Source organism: Takifugu flavidus, chromosome 12 (assembly GCF_003711565.1).
Source record: "Takifugu flavidus isolate HTHZ2018 chromosome 12, ASM371156v2, whole genome shotgun sequence".
Classification (NCBI taxonomy): Eukaryota; Metazoa; Chordata; class Actinopteri; order Tetraodontiformes; family Tetraodontidae; genus Takifugu; species Takifugu flavidus.
In genome coordinates this window covers 10080039-10098970 of record NC_079531.1, presented here as the reverse complement: position 1 = coordinate 10098970, position 18932 = coordinate 10080039, and the positions used below count along the sequence as shown (strand labels likewise).

General features: G+C 42.6%; 2 protein-coding genes across 2 annotated transcripts; both read left to right on the top strand.

Annotated features, from left to right (window-relative positions):
• The first annotated feature begins 1522 nt into the window (after positions 1–1522).
• ctsc (cathepsin C) lies at positions 1523–7204 on the top strand. The gene is made up of 9 exons (XM_057050697.1): positions 1523–1626; positions 1715–1894; positions 2273–2418; positions 2766–2920; positions 3197–3352; positions 4845–4963; positions 5700–5831; positions 6081–6313; positions 6674–7204. The coding sequence occupies exons 2-9, from the start codon at positions 1735–1737 to the stop codon at positions 6938–6940; spliced, it is 1368 nt and encodes a 455-aa protein (XP_056906677.1). The 5' UTR covers positions 1523–1626; positions 1715–1734; the 3' UTR covers positions 6941–7204.
• A 4848-nt stretch (positions 7205–12052) lies between these two features.
• rab38a (RAB38a, member RAS oncogene family) lies at positions 12053–15041 on the top strand. Its single transcript, XM_057050704.1, has 3 exons — positions 12053–12266; positions 13720–14000; positions 14292–15041. The coding sequence occupies exons 1-3, from the start codon at positions 12065–12067 to the stop codon at positions 14445–14447; spliced, it is 639 nt and encodes a 212-aa protein (XP_056906684.1). The 5' UTR covers positions 12053–12064; the 3' UTR covers positions 14448–15041.
• Positions 15042–18932: the final 3891 nt, after the last annotated feature.

The following is an 18932-nucleotide window of genomic DNA, read 5'->3' as shown; positions in this document are numbered from 1 at the left end:
AAGTTTTCCGTGTCAACTGGACTGTTTTTCTTCTCTTTAAGACGTTTCACCTTCTATCCAGAAGGCTTCATCAGTTCCTTTAAGACCTCAAAAAACGAGACACCAGCAAAGAAGAGGAGGAGAGAAACAAACTCCACATCGTTTTGATCTATCTGTACGGGGTCTCTGAGAAATTTAGGAGGAAAAACAGTCCACTTGACACAGAAAACTTACCTTGGATAACTATGAACTGGATGATTGAGAATCTGCACAGACTGTGTAACTGTGTAAAAGTCTTGTATGGAAGCTGTACTATCGCTGAGTGCAAGGATTTTTAGCGGGCGGTGAACCCTCAGGACAAGGTCCAGCAGTCTGAGGAACAGCTTCTTCTCCAGAGCTTTGTCCTTGCTGAACTCCAGCTGACCCCACAGAACACACCACTTCACAGGCCCACCTCAGATCAAAAGACTTTTTCACTTCACTACAATACATTAGTTTACGCAATAACACAATATAGCTTAATAACCCATATAACTACTGTTAACACTTATTTATGCACATTTATGCACTTTAATTTAACTTATCTGTACATTTCCTAATTTATCATTTGCACATTTCATCTAGCTTGCTGTAAATAGTTTCTGCACTTTACAGATGGATATGTGCATTAAATGTAACTATTGTAACTATTGTAAAAATATACACTATACATGAGGCATTTATTTACTTATTATTATAATACCTGCACTTGCTGCTCTTTTTGCAGTTCTGGTTAGATGCCTTGATTTTGTTTCTCTGATACAGTTTGCCTGATACAGCTGCACAGCAGTCGGTTTGGAGCTTTCTAGCAGGTATGCTATTCTTTAAAAATGAAAGTGACATTTCACAGTGGGGTTTGTTGTTATTTAGAGTCACAACTAACAGCTTTATTAACAAGTAGAACAAAATACATGTAAATCACTTTATTATGATGACACAGCACTAAAATCTGGAATATTAAAAAAAGGCATTGCAAGCTGAAAAAAATTTGATTATGTTAATATAATTGCATGGAAGATAATTCATGCCATTTGGCAGTTACCTGAACAGGTTCTTTGTGTTGTCTCAAGTTGTACGAAAATATTTTACTCTTGATTCCTCGTGTCCTGACTTATTCATATCGATCCATTACTTTAGACATGAGCTACAAGACACAATAATTACTGTAGTTTTCACCCTTTCTCAGCTGCAGGTTTCGTCGTCAACAGAGAAATTTGAGTTTTCCCTCCTTCCTTTCTTAACTTTTAATGTCTATTTGTGCTCTCCTTACTTGTCTGATGCCCATGCGTCAGGTTGCAACAAAGAAACAGAAACCAAAACGAAACCAAAAAGAGGAACGACAAGATCGAGATAAGCCATGGCATGTACTTCCGTCTTCGTTACAAAACACGAAGTACAAAACATGTAGAAAAGAATAAGAAGACGCAATAGAATAATTAATGCCTGGTTATAGTGTATATGTACGTCATATATAGTATTCATGTATCTGAAATTGATACTAAAAACACTGTCCACCTAAGCAGCTAGCTAATGATGCGCATGCGTAATGCGCTGTCTTCGGCGTTACATCCGTAAAAGTTACTTCTGGGTCTTTGTTTCAACTTTAAGGTCGATACTTTAAAGCTGTTTGTGGGTCAAAAATCAAACGTTTTGATCGCAACAACTGACTGCGCTTTTCTGTGTTTTGGGGGGACAGAAGTTGTGCTGTGTAGAAAGATGAAGCTTCGTGGTGCTCATCTGTGCTTGTTCCTGTTTCTGATCGAGGGCTCTTGGGGTGACACGCCAGCAAACTGCACCTATGAAGACCTGTTGGGGACATGGGTGCTGCAGATGTCCAAAGGAGGACACGACCGCTCCGTCAACTGCTCCGCTGAAGGTAAAAGATTCTTGACACCAAGGTGATTTTTCACCAACGTGATTTTCTGCACTGTGAAAGAAATAATATCCATGTGTGCTACATGAATCACATGCCAGAATAATCTGCTGTGTTGTGTCTCTGTCAAGAATCATTGAGTGTCTCGAAGGCGCTTCCATATTAAATGAATTATTATTCATAGTATCAGTAGCATATAAGCGAAATATTATCACGTGGTTATATGATAACTATCTTTATATCAAGAAGAATGAGTTGATCAGTGACATTGAAGACATTGGAGATTAATTGAAACCTGATTTAAAGATCTGATATTTGAAAACTAATTGAAATAAAGATCTGCCTTCTAAAAAGGTCATTTGTTGCTTCTGGCCTCCTCAGCTATAGGAGAGAGCAGCTGGACTGTGACTTTGGAGAAACTGTCTGTCGCCACTGACCAACTGGGGAATTCTGGGTTTTTTACCCTGATTTACAACCAGGGTTTTGAGTTGGTCATCAATGGGTACAAGTTGTTCGCCTTCTTTAAGGTAAATGTGTTCATTAAAAAACAAATTCACGAATTTGTTTTCTATGAACTGCATAATATGCAAGTCTTGTACAGTCTTTAAGCTTGTCTCATGTCATGGACGATACATTCTCCTGGCCGGATCATAGCAAATTTTACTTTATTTCACTTTAACTGAGTTGTATCAAACAGGAAGTGTTTCCATGTTTGCTTAATGCAGCAGTGTCTCATTGATCCCATGACACTGAGTTGCATGAAGGTTTGCAAATGACTTTTAGTTTTACATCCTTGTTAACTTGTTCTGATTTAGGTTTCCGTATTCACAGCTTAAGTGTAAATTGTGACGCTCACCTTTATCTACGCTGGCAGTACACAGAACAAGGCTCCAAGGTGATCAGCTACTGTGACCAGACCCTGCCAGGGTGGGCTCATGATGTTCTTGGGCACAACTGGGCCTGTTTCACAGGGAAGAAAGTGAAATCAGTACCACCACGAGCAAATTACAGATCACTCCACAACAGTGGGTATGTACATTATGAAGGATACAGCCCCCAAAAATGTTTTGAGAAAAATGGTAAAGTAGTTTTCATGTATCGCACTAATTCTAGGATCATTTCCTTTAATTGTTGAAACAAAATGCTTTCACAAAAACTTACAACTTCTCAGAAAATTAAATTAGCAAATTTCTCATTGTCCCTGTTTACTCCATGTAAAGGCAGTTTGCATAAAAGTCCTGCAAATAACGGAATAAAGAGCTCTTTATAAGATAATGAAGCAGTAATACCACCCCCCCCCCCCAGGTTGCTTCAGGTGCTGTATAAACATAATGTGGACTTCATTGAAACCATTAACAAGGTCCAGAGTTCCTGGAAGGCTGTACCTTACCCAGAGCTTGAAACATTCACTCGGGAGGAGCTGTTCAACCGCGCCGGGGGCTTTGCCTCCCGTATCCCCATGTGAGTATTTTCACATCAATCTCAAATCAATCTTTATTTATAGAGCATCTGTTACAATCAAGATTGTTTCTAGGCGCTTTAAAGAATCCCAGGGCCTGACCCCCAACAAGCATTAATTATAACAAAGTGCTGGTGTAGGAGTTGAGTGGGTCAGCAGGGTTGGAGGTCAGCAGGTCAGCATACAGCTATAATGGCTGTGATACCTGTAGAATTGGATACAGAAAGAGAGAGAGGGGAAAAGAAGCAGAGAAACTACAGAAGAAAACATACACATACAGGAGGCAGAATATCCGCTGGTTTAGCCACATGTTTAAAAGAGAGTCCCAGGTACTATAACAACAATGGCGTATTGGCTTATTACACCTGAAACTATAGTTTCAGGTGTAATTTCATTTTATATGTATTATTGTATGTCATTTTATAGCAGCTTTCCATTTGCAGTATTGAAATTGTGCATTAAGACTTGGACATCTTTCCAGCTAAATGAGTACAGGCTGCCAGCAACATAGTTTAATACTGTATATGTGCAATTATAATTATATTATTATTACTATTTAAAACAATAATAATACATATAAGCACATTTCTAAACCCTCAAGGAAACTTTATAGAGACATAATACAGCAGAGAGAGGGAGCAGATTTTTCATACGTCTGCTGGGAGAGTTCCACAGTTGGGGATTAGAGCGCCTGAAAGCTTGGCTCCTTGTGGTGTGGGTTCGGTGAGGTGGCTAGAGGACCAAGATTGGAGTGAGCGGGATATGGAGAAGATGACAGATACGGGGGGCCCAAGGTTGTAGATAGCCTTAGATGTACACAGCAGGATTTTATCTACAGTATATTTGATCCGGAACCAATAGAGTAGTTGGAGGAGGAGGGAGATGTGGTGGAATGAGGGAGTTCTGGCAAAGATAAAAGTAACAGAAAGGTGCTGTTTGGATTTTTGATGGAGACCAAAGAGAAGGGAGTCACACTAGTCAATACAGGAGGTGAGCAGGCTGTGGATGAGGATAGAAGTGGCATGTTTGGTGAGGGCAGGGTACAGATGGTTATTGTTGCACATAAATAAAAATATGTAGAGTGAAATGATAGTGAACTATCAAAGATGACACCCAAGTTCTTCACCTGGGGGTGAAGAGCAGAGCTGTTGACCGAAGCAGTGGAAATGCATGTTGAATTTATGGTAGATATTATCAAGAGGAAAGTGGTAGGTGATGAAAAGTAGGCGACAAAGGAGGGCTTAGATTTCTGGGGGGGCCAATGAGTTGGACACTGGAAAAGGGCTGACAGTGTGGGAGAAACTCAGAGGACTAGAGACACCAAGAGTAGAACTGAGGTTGCTGGTGGAATCTAACCCTATCCCTAACCTGGGTAGAGGGTTTGGGAGAGGCTGGGGCTTTTAGGGTTTTGTTGAGTTTTTTAACACACAATGTCCTTCATTCTGAAAATCTGTGAATTATTAAAGTGTGAACAATTGATTTGTGTTACTTCAGACGTGTTCATCCAACAAATGTGGATGCTGAGTTGGCCAAGAAGGCAGCAGCTCTGCCGGAGCTCTGGGACTGGCGGAACGTGGAGGGAGTTAACTTTGTCAGCCCTGTGCGAAACCAAGGTGAAAACTAAACACACACATACATGTATGTACATACGTACAGTACATGCATGTAAATATGTACAGACATACGTACATATGTGTACATATGTATATATATACATATGTACAGTATGTACATGTATCTACATTTGAAGCACACCATTTGAAAATCCAGGGCAGACTGAACCAGCAGCTTCACAGCTACTTTCATTCCCTGCCTGTGTGTTTGTGCACAGCCTGAGAGCGCAGGTGGACATTCAAGTGTCTGAAGAGCCTCTGTAGAGCTTCAAGGACCTGCATGGAAAGGCCTGGGTTGGTTCAGTTGCGGCCCCTTGAAGCCATACAGAGCTGTTATGCTTGTAATAACCCTAAACCTATTAGCTAAAGCGAGTTGAGAGCTCACGCCCACCAGGGTTCCCATTCGTTTTCAGGCTGCTGCTTTCCTGCTTCTCCCTCTTTCACTCAGTGTACCACAGGATCTCGACTCACTAAAGCAGTTCTGTCAGGTAGAATGGGCCAAAAATCCCAGCCAACTATTCTCCTGAATATACAGAAGGAATCACGATTGTTTTTGTCCTGAGTCACACGGATGCAAAGCAATGCTACCAAAGACAAAGAAAATGTAAACTTTGCTATACAAAAAAAACCTAGTTGTCATTAATCTGGCATATAGATGCAATGTTGCTAATAATAATTCACCTAAAGAGCAATTGTGTGTAATTGTGTGTATTCGTTATGTAAATGTGTCTTTCAGGATCTTGTGGCAGCTGTTATTGTTTTGCCACAATGGGAATGCTGGAAGCTCGTCTTCGAATACTCACCAATAATAGCCAGAGTCCTGTCTTAAGTCCCCAACAGGTGGTTTCCTGTTCTGAATATTCTCAAGGTAAAGAGCAGTTTAGTTTAAACCTGATCTTTTACGGATTATATTAATATTGATATTAGTCTGGCTGTAGCGGACAATGTATAGAATGAGGAGCAATGATTTATGGGACCTGCATGAAAAAGCGTAATGAGAAATAGACGTTACTGTGGAATTTATAAAGGAACCGTCATTTCATCTCCTCTAGAGTGAGAAATGACTTGACAAATTCATAGCAGCCCCTTGAAATACATCTTTCCTCTTCCTTTTAAGGTTGTGATGGTGGATTTCCTTATCTTACCGGAAAGTATGTCCAAGATTTTGGCATTGTGGATGAGTCTTGCTTTCCATACATGGGGAAAGACTCCCCATGTGGCATTTCCCAAAGCTGCAGGCGTGGTTATACTGCAGAGTACAAGTACGTTGGGGGCTTTTATGGTGGATGCAGTGAGGCAGCAATGATGGTCGAACTGGTCAAAAATGGACCCATGGCAGTGGCCTTGGAGGTATCAGCCATGCACATTTTTACATCTGTGTTATTTTGTTGGAGTCAACAGTTTATGAAATAACAGCAAATCTGCTTTTATTCAACATTTTGATTTTTTATTCCCGATGCATTTCTGATTTTCCTTCCGCTTTCTCCCCTGTCTACCGACTACAGTGTAAAAATAAATAAATAAAGGCATTTTCTTTGTCATATAGTAAGATGTTGCCAACCAGCAGATAATTGGTTGTTAGAAGGAGAACCATGTTGAAATCCAGAGGTTGTCCCCTGTGCCAACTGTTCTCATTTTGACCACCACTGTTAGCATATTGACTATTTGCTAATGTTTAATCATAATTGACACTTGCTAATCAATCCTCAGGTCTACTCTGACTTCATGAGCTACAAGGGGGGCATCTACCACCATACGGGCCTCACCGACCATGTGAACCCCTTCGAGCTGACAAACCACGCAGTGCTCTTGGTGGGATATGGCCGCTGCCACATGACTGGACAGAAGTACTGGATCGTGAAGAATAGCTGGGGCAGCAGCTGGGGTGAGGACGGCTACTTCCGGATCCGTAGAGGAAGTGATGAATGTGCTATCGAGAGCATTGCTGTGGCTGCTAGCCCCATCCCCAAGCTGTAGACATCTGAGCGGGAGGAATCGCTACCTGACAAATCCATCCTTTTTAATTAAAATGTTTTTTTAAAGCTAAAACAGACAATACAAATCAAAAGCTTTGGACCATCATCATGTAATCATTTGTTTGGAACTATTATGAAAGGGAGAATCATTAAGGGTTAAAGAAGCACAGTAAATGACTATTTTGATTGTGTCTTATGCTGCCAGACATGCTCACCTGTGACGATTGCACTGATCTTTCATACATAATAAAAAAATGTACGGTAAGTACATTTTTGAGCATCTCTTCTTCAAGCATGAATTTAACCACATCTATGTGGCAAAAATTTAGTAAGTTACACTGGATTTATTTAACTACATTTAATCAAACTTCCAAGTTGCTATTTGAGTTGCAGTCTAAACAGTATTATTCTGATGATATTCCCTTTTTGTGTTGCTGTTATCTCTTTTATATTATTTTGTAGTTGTCCATTAATACTGCCTTTTAAAAAAATATCTAGTTACTCCCCTCCTGGGCTACCACCTTATCGTGGTGGAGGGGTTTGCCTGCCGCAATGATCCTAGGAGCTCCATTGTCTGGGGCTTTATGCCCCTGGTAGGGCCACCCATGGCAAAAAGGTCCTAGGTGAGGTATCAGACAAAGCGTAGCCCAGTACCCCCAATGATGAAAAAGATTATTGGTCCCAAGTTTTCCTTGCCCGGAAGCGGGTCACCGGGGCCCTCTACTGAAGCCAGGCCTGGGGCGTGGCACGTTGCCGAGCGCCTGGTGGACCTCTGCCCATGGAGTCTGGCTGGGCACAGCCCGAAGAGATAACATTGGACCCCCTTCGCGTGGGCTCACCACCAGCAGGAGGGGCCAAGGGGGTCGGGTGCATTCTGGCGGTCTGATCCCTGGCTGCAGAAACTAGCTCTAGGGACGTGGAATGTCACCTCTCTGATGGGAAAGGACCCTGAGCTGGTGCGCAAGGTTGAGCAGTTCCGACTAGATATAGTCGGCTTCACCTCGATGCATAGCAAGGGCTCTGGAACCAGTCTTCTCGAGAGGGGTTGGACTCTCTACCATTCTGGAGTTGCCAATGGTGAGAGGCGACGGGCAGGGGTGGCAATCCTTGTTGCTCCCCGGCTCAGTGCCTGTATATTGGAGTTTACCCCGGTGAACGAGAGGGTAGCCTCCCTTCGCCTTTGGGTGGGGGGACGGATCCTATGGCCCAAACAGCAGTTCAGCGTATCCACCTTTTTTGGAGTCCTGGAGAGTGCTCCTTCGGCGGGTTCCCTCGTCCTCCTGGGTGACTTCAATGCTCACGTTGGCAGCGACAGTGTCAAATCAAATCAATCTTTATAAATAAAGATCAACAATCAAAATTGTTTCAAGGCGCTTTCCAGAATCCCAGGGCCTAACCCCAGACAAGCAACAGTGGCAAGGAAAAAGTCCCCTTTAACAGGAAGAAACCTTGAGCATGACCAGGCTCATGTAGGGGGACCCTCCTGCTGATGGCTGGCTGGGTAGAGAGAGAGAGAGGGGGGAGGATAGGTAGAGGATGGAATGGAGAAAGGAGAGGAGAGAAGAGGATGGGCACAGAGCACAGAAACACGTACAAAAATACACTATTTATGCAAGCCGCCGGCCGAGTGGGTCAGCGGGGCCGGAGGTCATCATGCAGCTCCAAAGGTGGTGATACCTGTAAATAAATAGAGAGGGGAGGGGGGGAAGAAGCAGAAAAACTACACAAGAATCAGCATAACTAGTCTACTTGATGAGGAGAGGAGAGGAGAAGAGAGGAAACCATGACCCAGTGGGGTGACAGAGGCCTGTCAGGTGATTATGTTTCTGGACCCCGGCAGCCTTGGCCTATAACAGTATAGCTAAGATGTTAACCTAATCATTAGACGACCCCCTAAGTATGATAATTTGTCTGTCTATGATAGTAACTGGAACTACAGAATTAGTAACAATAAGCTTTTTCAAAAAGGTAGGTTTTAAGTCTGATCTTAAAAGTAGAGATGGAGTCAGCCTCCCGTACCTGGACAGGGAGCTGGTTCCTTAGCAGAGGGGCCTGGTAGCTAAATGCTCGGCCCCCCATTCTACTCCTAAAGACTCTGGGAACCACAAGTCGACCAGCATTCTGAGAGCGGAGAGGTCTATTGGGCTGGTAAGGTGTCACTAGCTCCTCCAGGTAGGATGGAGCTAGGCCTCTGATGACCTTGTAGGTCAAAAGAAGGGTTTTTAAAAATTATTCTACATTTTACGGGCAGCCAATGAAGAGACGCCAGTACAGGAGTTATGTGATCTCTTTTGTCAATACCTGTCAGAACTCTGGCTGCAGCATTTTGGATCAACTGGAGGCTTCTTAAAGAGTTGTTTGTACACCCTGATAATAAAGAATTACAATAGTGTGATGTTCCTCAAGTGAAAAGGCATTTATAGAGACAGTTTTAATGTGTGAGTTGAAGGAGAGGTTTTGGTCAAAAGTTACGCCTAGATACCTCCAAGATACCTCACAGAGAGACTACATGCTAAGGAGATACCATCTAGAGTTATAATGTGATCTAATCTATCTGAGAGGTTCGGGACCAAACACCATGTTCTCAGTTTTTCCTGAGTTAAGGAGGAGGAAATTTGAAGACATCCAGGACTTTATGTCTTTAAGACAGGTCTGAAGCTTCACTAACTTCTCTGTCTCCTCTGGTTTTATGGATAAATAAAGCTGAGTGTCATCAGCATAACAATGAAAATTTATCCCATGTTGCCGAATAATGTTCCCTAAGGGAAGCATGTACAAGGTGAAGAGGATTGGTCCAAGTACAGAACCTTGAGGAACTCCATGGCTAACCCTACTGTATGAAGAGGGAACGCCATGGACATGAGAAAAATGGTATCAGATAAATATGATCTAAACCAGTCTAGTGCTGTCCCTTTAATCCCAGTCACATGTTCCAGTCTCTGTAACCGGATGCTGTGATCAACTGTATCAAAAGCAGCACTGAGGTCCAGCAGAACCAGCATAGAGACCAGTCCATGATCTGAAGCTATAAGAAAATCATTAGTAACTTTAAGAAGTGCTGTTTCTGTCCTGTGGTGAGCTCTAAAGCCTGACTGAAACATCTCAAATAGGCTGTTTCTCTGCAGGTGCTCCAGTAACTGAGTCACCACCACCCTTTCAAGAATTTATAGATAAATGGAAGGTTGGCTACTGGCCTATAATTTGCTAAGACATCAGGATCCAGTGATGGTTTTTTAAGCAACGGCTTAATCACTGCCACCTTGTAGGACCGGGGTACATAATCTGTCACTAAAGAACAATTGATCTGATCCAGGATAGAGCTGCCTATCAATGGTAAAACATCCTTCAACAGGTGTGTTGGGATGGGATCTAAAAGATACGTGGTGGACTTGGATTTCTGAATTAGCAATGATGCCTCAGAAAAATATATAGGACTGAAGGAGTTTAAGGGCTCATTGGAGAACCTGTATGTTCCCACAGTCAGCACATCTGGTGATGGTCCAGTTGTTGGGATGGCCTGGTTAGCTTTTTTTCTGAGTGTGACCTGGAGAGGTGTGATTGGGAAGAATGGCCCCCCTGATCTCAACCCGAGTGGTGTTCTGTTGTTGGACTTCTGTGCTCATCTCAGATTGTCCATAACAAACACCTTGTTCAGGCATAAAGGCGTCGACATGTGCACTTGGCACCAGGATGCCTAAAACCGCAGCTCGATGATCGACTTTGTGGTCGTGTCATCGAATTTGCGGCCGCATGTTCTGGACACCCGGGTGAAGAGAGGGGCAGAGCTGTCAACTGATCACCACCTGGTGGTGAGTTGGCTGCGATGGTGGGGAAGGATGCCGGACAGACCCGGCAGAACCAAACGTATTGAGAGGGTCTGCTGGGAACGCCTGATAGAGTCTCCTGTCAGAAGGAGCTTCAACTCACACCTCCAGGAGAACTTTGACCATGTCCCGGGGGAGGCAGGGGACATTGAGTCCGAGTGGACCATGTTATGTGCCTCCATTGTTGAGGCAGCTGACCAGTGCTGTGGCCGCAAGGTGGTTGGTGCCTGTCATAGCAGCAATGCCCGAACCCGCTGGTGGACACCAGCGGTGAGGGATGCCGTCAGGCTGAAGAAGGAGTCGTATCGGGCCTTACTGGCCTGTGGGACTCCTGAGGCAGCAGATATGTACCGGCAGGCCAAGCGGAATGCAGCTACGGTGGTTGCCGAGGTAAAGACACAGGCATGTGAAGAGTTTGGTGAGTTCTTGGAGAACGACTTTTGGACGGCTTAGAAAAGGTTCTGAAACACCATCCGCCGTCTGAGGAAGGGGAAGCAGTGCACTGTCAAGACTGTGTATAGTGGCGATGGTGTGCTGCTGACCTCAATTCGGGATGTTGTGGATCAGTGGAAGGAATACTTCAAAGACCTCCTTAATCTCACCAACGCGCCTTCCAGTGAAGAAGCAGGGCCCGGGGACCTGGGTACAGGCTCTCATATCTCTGGGGCTGAATGTAGTCAAAAAACTCCTCGGTGGCAAGGCCCCGGGGATGGATGAGATCCGCCCGGAGTGCGTTAAGGCTCTGGATGTTGTAGGTCTGTCCTGGTTGACACGACTCTGCAACATCGCATGGACATCAGGGGCGGTTCCGCTGGATTGGCAGACCGGGGTGGTAGTCCCTCTTTTTAAGAAGGGGGACCAGAGGGTGTGTTCCAACTATAGGGGGATCACACTCCTCAGCCTCCCTGGTAAGGTCTATTCAGTGGTACTGGAGAGGAGGGTCCGCCGGATAGCTGGGTCTTCCCAGGGGGACCCTCATGATAAAGATGAAGGTATTTTTTTCAAAGAAGAAAAGACTAAAGTACTCCAAAGTATCCATTGTTCTTACTTCTTCAGAAGTGTACAACTTGTTTGCTTACAGCTGACGTGTTTCTCCTCTCTCTGGAGGCACTCCCTTAATTCAGTCACAAGGCCCAAAGTACTCTGGCCCCCCCTTCCCCTGCTGGGACCAGGGCGGACCTCCCATTCGTTCTCTCAGTCAATGCAGAACTCTGCTCACCACTGCTCCTCCATCTCTCCCTGCGCACCCATCCTCTCAGTTCTGGTGTATTTATGCTCAGCTCTCACACTCCTTGGTCGTCATGCACAACAACCACCAAAAGGAACATCTGTATAAGATCCTTGTGATCGGGGACCTCGGCGTTGGCAAGACCAGCATCATCAAGCGCTATGTGCATCACAACTTCAGCCCCAACTACAGAGCCACCATTGGGGTGGACTTTGCACTTAAAGTTCTCAACTGGGACCAGGAGACAGTCCGTCTTCAGTTGTGGGACATCGCAGGTATTTCAACCTTTCTGCATTAAATAAAAAAAGTTACTTTGAACAGGTCAGAACTTAGACAGTAGCTTAGTCATCCTGTGTAAATAACTAAATACATTCAGTACAGTTACAAATTTGGACACAAGCTGGTTTGGAATTCATGACTCAGTGGCTCACTGGAGCAAAATATCATGCTTTACCATTAAATTACTGTATGAATGAAATGGTATAATTTAAAAATATGTGTTTTCTAAAGCTCTCTCACAGCTAAAGTAGCTTTTCCAGGGGAACAGCTCTGTTGACAAATCACATGGCTACAAATCTCACAAATCCCTGCAATCACAAGTTTCTCCCAGTATGCCTTCCTGTTGTCCTGATGACCTATCAGGCTTATTCATATTAAATTGTTAATCTAGTATAAAGGCAAACAAGCCAAAATGACTTTTCATGTCAAGTGAAAATTTCACATGAGAAAACTCATCACATCAACATTCCCATAATGGGAACACTATCCTGTCTGACTGACTGTTAGTTGAATGTTCAAGGGATATAGAGACACACACATGTGTGTGTGTGTGTGTGTGTGCATACATACATAATAAAGGCTGGTTATTACTGCGCTGCTGTTGGCTAAGACATCAAAGCTGAAGGCTACAGCTGAATCATCTCACATGAGTGTCGGCTGAGGTTTGAAAGAACTCCCTGACCGGCTGCTCTCTCCCCTCCATTGAGCTCTCTCCAGTAGGCGTAAACTGTCATATGTCTCAAACTCATGTGAGTGAGATTGGAGCTCCTGGCTCTGATGTACAGATAGTTTGTATTATGAGTGACTCTTTTTACAGGAACATTTGCTACCATAGCAACCATAAACGTTAAGTTCCATTTAGAAGAGTTAAGACTTCCTACTCCCAATCTTTCCCTGGAACTTCCTCTACACACAGATATCACTGTAAAGTGTAAAATATTGTTATGATTGTTATAATATTATTCTTGTATAGAATAACTTCTTAATGGAAATATAAAACAATTATCTTCTGACATTGGTCCCCTGATTGTTCAGTCAATTGATTAATTAAGGGAAATCCTTACGAGGACATCTGCTTGATCCATCTGTCTAGTTGTTTAGTCCTTATCGTCCTTTTTGACCTGCTGTTTTCAGTGGTCACAGCACATGAGCCTGTGAGTTGTGCAATGATGGCTGAAGCTGACTGCTGTTGATGGCTGAGCGATAGAAAAGGTAACATCCCAACAGCTATTAGGTCTTTTTTCATCTGGCATGTTCACACAGCAAAGACCAAAGTCCTTCTATTTCACCTCTGACTCTATGGCATTATTTCCTGTAGATCAGAAAAAAGATGGCAAGTATGTGAAAAGGTGTATTTAAAAAGTGTCTAATGTTTGAATAAAACTAAATAGTTTTGCTCATGTACACACACTAATAAAATTCTTGGATGTGTCAATGGCTGTGTTGCAGGTCAGGAAAGGTTTGGCAACATGACCCGTGTTTACTACCGTGAGGCCATGGGCGCCTTCATTGTTTTTGATGTGACGAGGCCTGCCTCATTTGAGGCTGTCACTAAATGGAAAGAAGACTTGGATTCCAAAGTGACACTTGCTAATGGGAAACATATAGCCACTCTGCTTTTGGCTAACAAATGTGACCAGGACAATGACGTACTGACCAATAATGGAATTAAGATGGACCAGTTCTGCCAAGATAATGGGTTTGTGGGATGGTATGAGACATCTGCTAAGGTGAGAGGGACTCACATAAATCCCATAAAATAGCAGAGAAGTAACAACAGTCAACACATGCATACACATGTTTATACATATATCTATATGGGTGTATGTATTTTCCCTCTAAAGAAAGTGACTGGACACACACTCAAATGTACATCTTGAAAGTCGATCAATAACTGCCTATGCTAAGAAAATGCCCAACATCACCTCTATAGTGTAGAGGAAAGATTGCAAACTAGACCGGGGTTGTGTTTGCATTGATCAAGTCCCCAAATCATTTCAGTGCATCTTCCCCTTTTCTAGGAAAACATCAACATTGACGAAGCAGCTAATTGTCTGGTGAAGCACATCATTGCCAGTGAGAAAGACATGGTCCAACCAGAAGTGCCCAACACAATCTCGCCCCAGTTAGAGAAAGACAAAGGCGGGACTTGCGCTTCCTGCTTCAGATCTCAGTAATGGCTGGATCTCTTTCTCTGTATTACTGCAACAAGTTGAGTGCGTGCGTGTGTTTGTGTGTGTGTGTGAGAGAGAGAGAGAGAGAGAGGATGGAATTCTATGTGCTTATCAAAGACAGAGTCACCCTGTGGGTGACTGAATTCTGCTGTTGTTACTATGGAGATGCAGTTAATGAACACATGCATAAAAAGATTTCCAGAATATTTGTGCTGAGCTGATGCTCCTTCCTGTTTGGTTTTATATGCTCTTCTTGCTGTTTTCCTCTGTGTTCAGTTTGTCTCCATTCCAACATATTTGACTTTTTCATTTTCTTTTTTTTTTCTTTTACTTTTTTTGCATTCTGGACTGATAACCAGTGAAAATGCTTATTTAAAAATTGTGTCACTTTCACTTAAATTAACTTTATATTCTATTGTATTCATAGCGTTTTTAATAATGGAATAAGACATCAACACAAAAATCTACATAGAAATATTAATAAAGCATAGAGTCTTTGTCTGCAGTTAAAGTAGATTTTTGTGAAATATATGAGATTTACTCAGGTTTACTAAACTGAATAAAGACAGTCATAACATTGTAAAAACTCAAAGTGCACTAGAATGTGTGTGAGAGCTTTATTTAAAGTATATTGTGTTATACCATTCATGCGCAACATATCATTGTGGGTAGATTCCACCGTAATACATTTCATCTTCTGGTCTGAAAAGTGAAGCCAACACGGAAGTGATTTTACATACAATACCACTGATAACCGCTGGGGGCTCTAGAAAGCCCTGGCTCCGATCCCTTAATTTTAAATCGTGAAATACTCAGAAAAAAAAATCACAACTCACATGGTGTCAACAGCTAAATGTAATCATCCTAAAACATGATCTGGTGGCCTATCTGAAATTATTTTCAAAATTAATTCAATATCAAGCCTTTAAAATGGGTTTTGTCCATTTGAATGAGATGTCTGGTCAACAAATCAAATCATCTTTTTTCAGCATCTGTTAAATTGTTTCTAGGTGCTTTATAGAAACAAAGAGTCTGATGCCCAACAAGAAGCTTCCCTTTAACAGAAGGAAACCTTGAGCAAGACCAGGCTCATATGTGGGATCCTGCTGATAGCGGGGCAGAGAAGGAGGAGAAGGGGAGAGGACAGATAGAAGCGAACAGAATAGACACACATCATACAACATCGCAGAGGCTTGCCTCTTGGCCTTAACTCACTATAAGTCACACGGCAAATTTATGTCCAACAAGCTAAATATTTGCATTTAAAATGGCAACCTTGTGCTACCTTACCTTTGCCACTAGCTGCCTGGGCCTCACATTGTAATGACTCAAACTTCCTGTACTTCTCTTCCTAGATAAGGTGGCGTATATTCGTGCCCGGGGCTCTTCCCTTAGATATTTGGGAAGAATCTTAAGCCCACTCTGTCAGTTACCATGGTGCCCACCAGTGCTTTTGGCCTTAGCTGCAACTGTGGGTTTTTTGTTTGTTTGTTTTTTGTTTTTTTAATATATCTCTTTCTGTTCCCTTCAGTTTTTCTCCATTCTCAGTTCCGTGGTAGCCACTGGCGACATTCTGGTCCCTGACGCCGGCATAGTTTGTCTTATCCACACCAGAGAAAGGTCCATGGCTCCACATATCATTGACTTCCTATACAAGTAATAATGTAGGACTAACAAGTCTTTTGTCATGTCTTGCCATGGTTACCTGTGCAATTGGTGCCGCATTTTTGTGCTCTTCTCTCCTGTCAACCTCATTAGACTCACCTGGGCAAGAGACAGGTGGGACCAGCTCAACCAGTTGCAGTTAATTACCTGAGGCTCTTTAAAAGGCTGTCTGGCTCCCCTCCAGGGCCAGATGACGCTGCATGAGAGTATACACAATACTCCCAGGAGAGTATTGTGCAAAAGGCCATACAACTAGTCACATACCTGGCAGCAACAAATAATAACATTGAGCGACAGTTAACAGCCCGCTTGAGTTCCTAAAGACAGACAAGGCGGTAAGACGAACATTAGCGAGACTCTTCTATTGTATTTCTAACATGAATAAACAAACACATTAAACATCAATTAGAATACATAAATGGATGAACACAGAACCAAACGTAACCAATCTGAACTGACGTGATGGAAAATGAGACACCCACCTCTCCCACGAGAGTATTGTGCAAAAGGGAAGAGGCGGAGGGATCGCCATCACTTTTATAGGGGCACCACAGAAAAAGAAATGCAGGACAGAGTTCCCAAATCCATTACTAAACACCGGAAATTCTGTATTTCTGACAGCTGAGCATACAACAGACCATATTTTGTGTGATTAAACGCTTTATAACGCATTATAACACAAAGGCCCTGTTACACCATTACATCTAAAACTGTCATAAAGCTTTTTGAAAAAAGGTATTACCCTATATTACCAGCATTTATTTACAAATATATAAACAAATAAATGATTTGGCTATTTGCATTCAAATACATACTGAATGAAGTGGTGACTGTTACTATAGAACATACAACAGATAGAAATAATTTGGTATAATAGTAATAAACTAATCTACATGGTATCGTGTATGCAAATAGATTTATTCCTGCTGCTATTGCTGGTTTTGAAATAGAAAACTCCCATTATTCGTGTAGAAGGACAGGTGAAGACGGTGGTTTACATTATGACCACTAACTGCCAGCAAAGTGTTTGCAATATGCTCCTTTTCCTATTTATGGAATATGCATCTATAGGCAGGAGTGGGCCAAAAGTGATCGACTTCATGAGGTTCAAGACTTGTGATTAGGGTTAGGGTTATCTGGCATTGTGGTCTAATTCCAGCTCCAGGAGGTGAGTTGGAATGATTTAAGGACAACATCGGCAGAAACAGGAGGAGCTCTTCACGACACAGGCTTATCCTCATCCCAGCACATCATCTCCATGATCAGACTGCAGCCTCTTGTATGGGTCCTTATCTGCTTTCATAGAACGGTGTGATGATATTTCTCAGATCTTAACGTAACTTCTACAAACACCAAAACTCGGGAGTTTGTTGTCTGCTTTAGACATGACATTGACTCTGCGACACCTAAACCAGGCTCCAGTGAAAGGAAATACTGCCATCTGCTCAATGTAGCCAATACCAATGTCTTGGTATTGTGTTGGATTTGTAGCTTAAACTTAATGTTAAGGCTTATATCAGTGATTCTGTGTAAAAATAGAATTCTTAATTTACAGTGTTCTTCCCTTAGAGCCTGTTAGCGGCTTGTCTCCTGAGGACACTCAAAACTCTGAAGGTCATCTACTGTCCTTAAAAGCTCATAGAAACATTGAACATTGACCAGAACATTGCTCTCACAACCTTTGGGCCAAGAATATGCTAACTGCCTTTGGGCTGCTGCTATAATTTGACCATAAAATGCTAAACACAGATTACGCCTTTTTTAAATGACAACTCTTTTTAAGATTATAGACTATTTCATGCTTTTTATTCATCCATCCTCTAACCATCTTCTTTGATCTCTTCTGTACAAGCTCTACCTTTACCGCTTTACCAGATGTAAAGGTGGTGGAGCAGTGAGAAGCCAGGAGGTTTGTCTGTTGGTGAGTGGGCAGCTGAGTGAGGGGAGGAGGATTTAGCGAAGGTGTGTTGCCAGGCAGGCAGTGTGGGATTACAGGACATGTTCAAGAGTTGTGTCTCTGAACACATAAGTGTCTGTTTGCTTCCTCTGTGTGTGGGTGAGGGAACAGGCACCCAAGTGATAGCTCACATGGTGGCAGTTGTCATAGCAACAGTGTCTTCTTATTCTACAGTTAACTCAGCTGTCCCTCGCTCCTTCACCCTTCTCTCCTTTTCTGTGGTTCATTTTAGCTCCATCTTTTTTGGTTGATTATTTTCACATTTCCCTGCCTATTTCTGTTCTTCATAAACCATATCTGCACTCTGCTTTTAGTTTGTTTCTACTGTGAAATGTCCTAGTCCGTTTAAACCCCACATCCTGAGTCTTTCCACTGGACATTCTCAGCAGTTCTGTGTAGGAAAGTGAGTTTACGTTTCTACATTTGCAGCCACAAGCCTACAGACTAATTACAGCAAATATAACAACTTTTTACAACAGCCTTTGCTATTGTTGCTAAAAACAAACCAGGTTTCTGTAACTGATTTCAATGGAATTATATTTACAGGAGAACTTTCACATCAAAATGGTAAAACTGTGAACAGTGAACTGTTGAACAGTCGCTATTATTCTGTTAGTTTTGGATCTGCTAAATAGCAACACCACATCTTCAGACTGTTGGCATTAACTCAGAACATGCAGGCAGTCTCTGGGCACAACATCCTGTATTTATTTCTGTTTAACTGGATGGATCAATGAGCATACATATCAGACTAAATGATCACATTTGTTGTAAATATTCAAGCTGTAAACATGTAAAAAATTGAGGTGCCTGACAGGAGGAGCAGACAACGTCATAAAAGCTGCTTAGATTATGAGAAAATATTC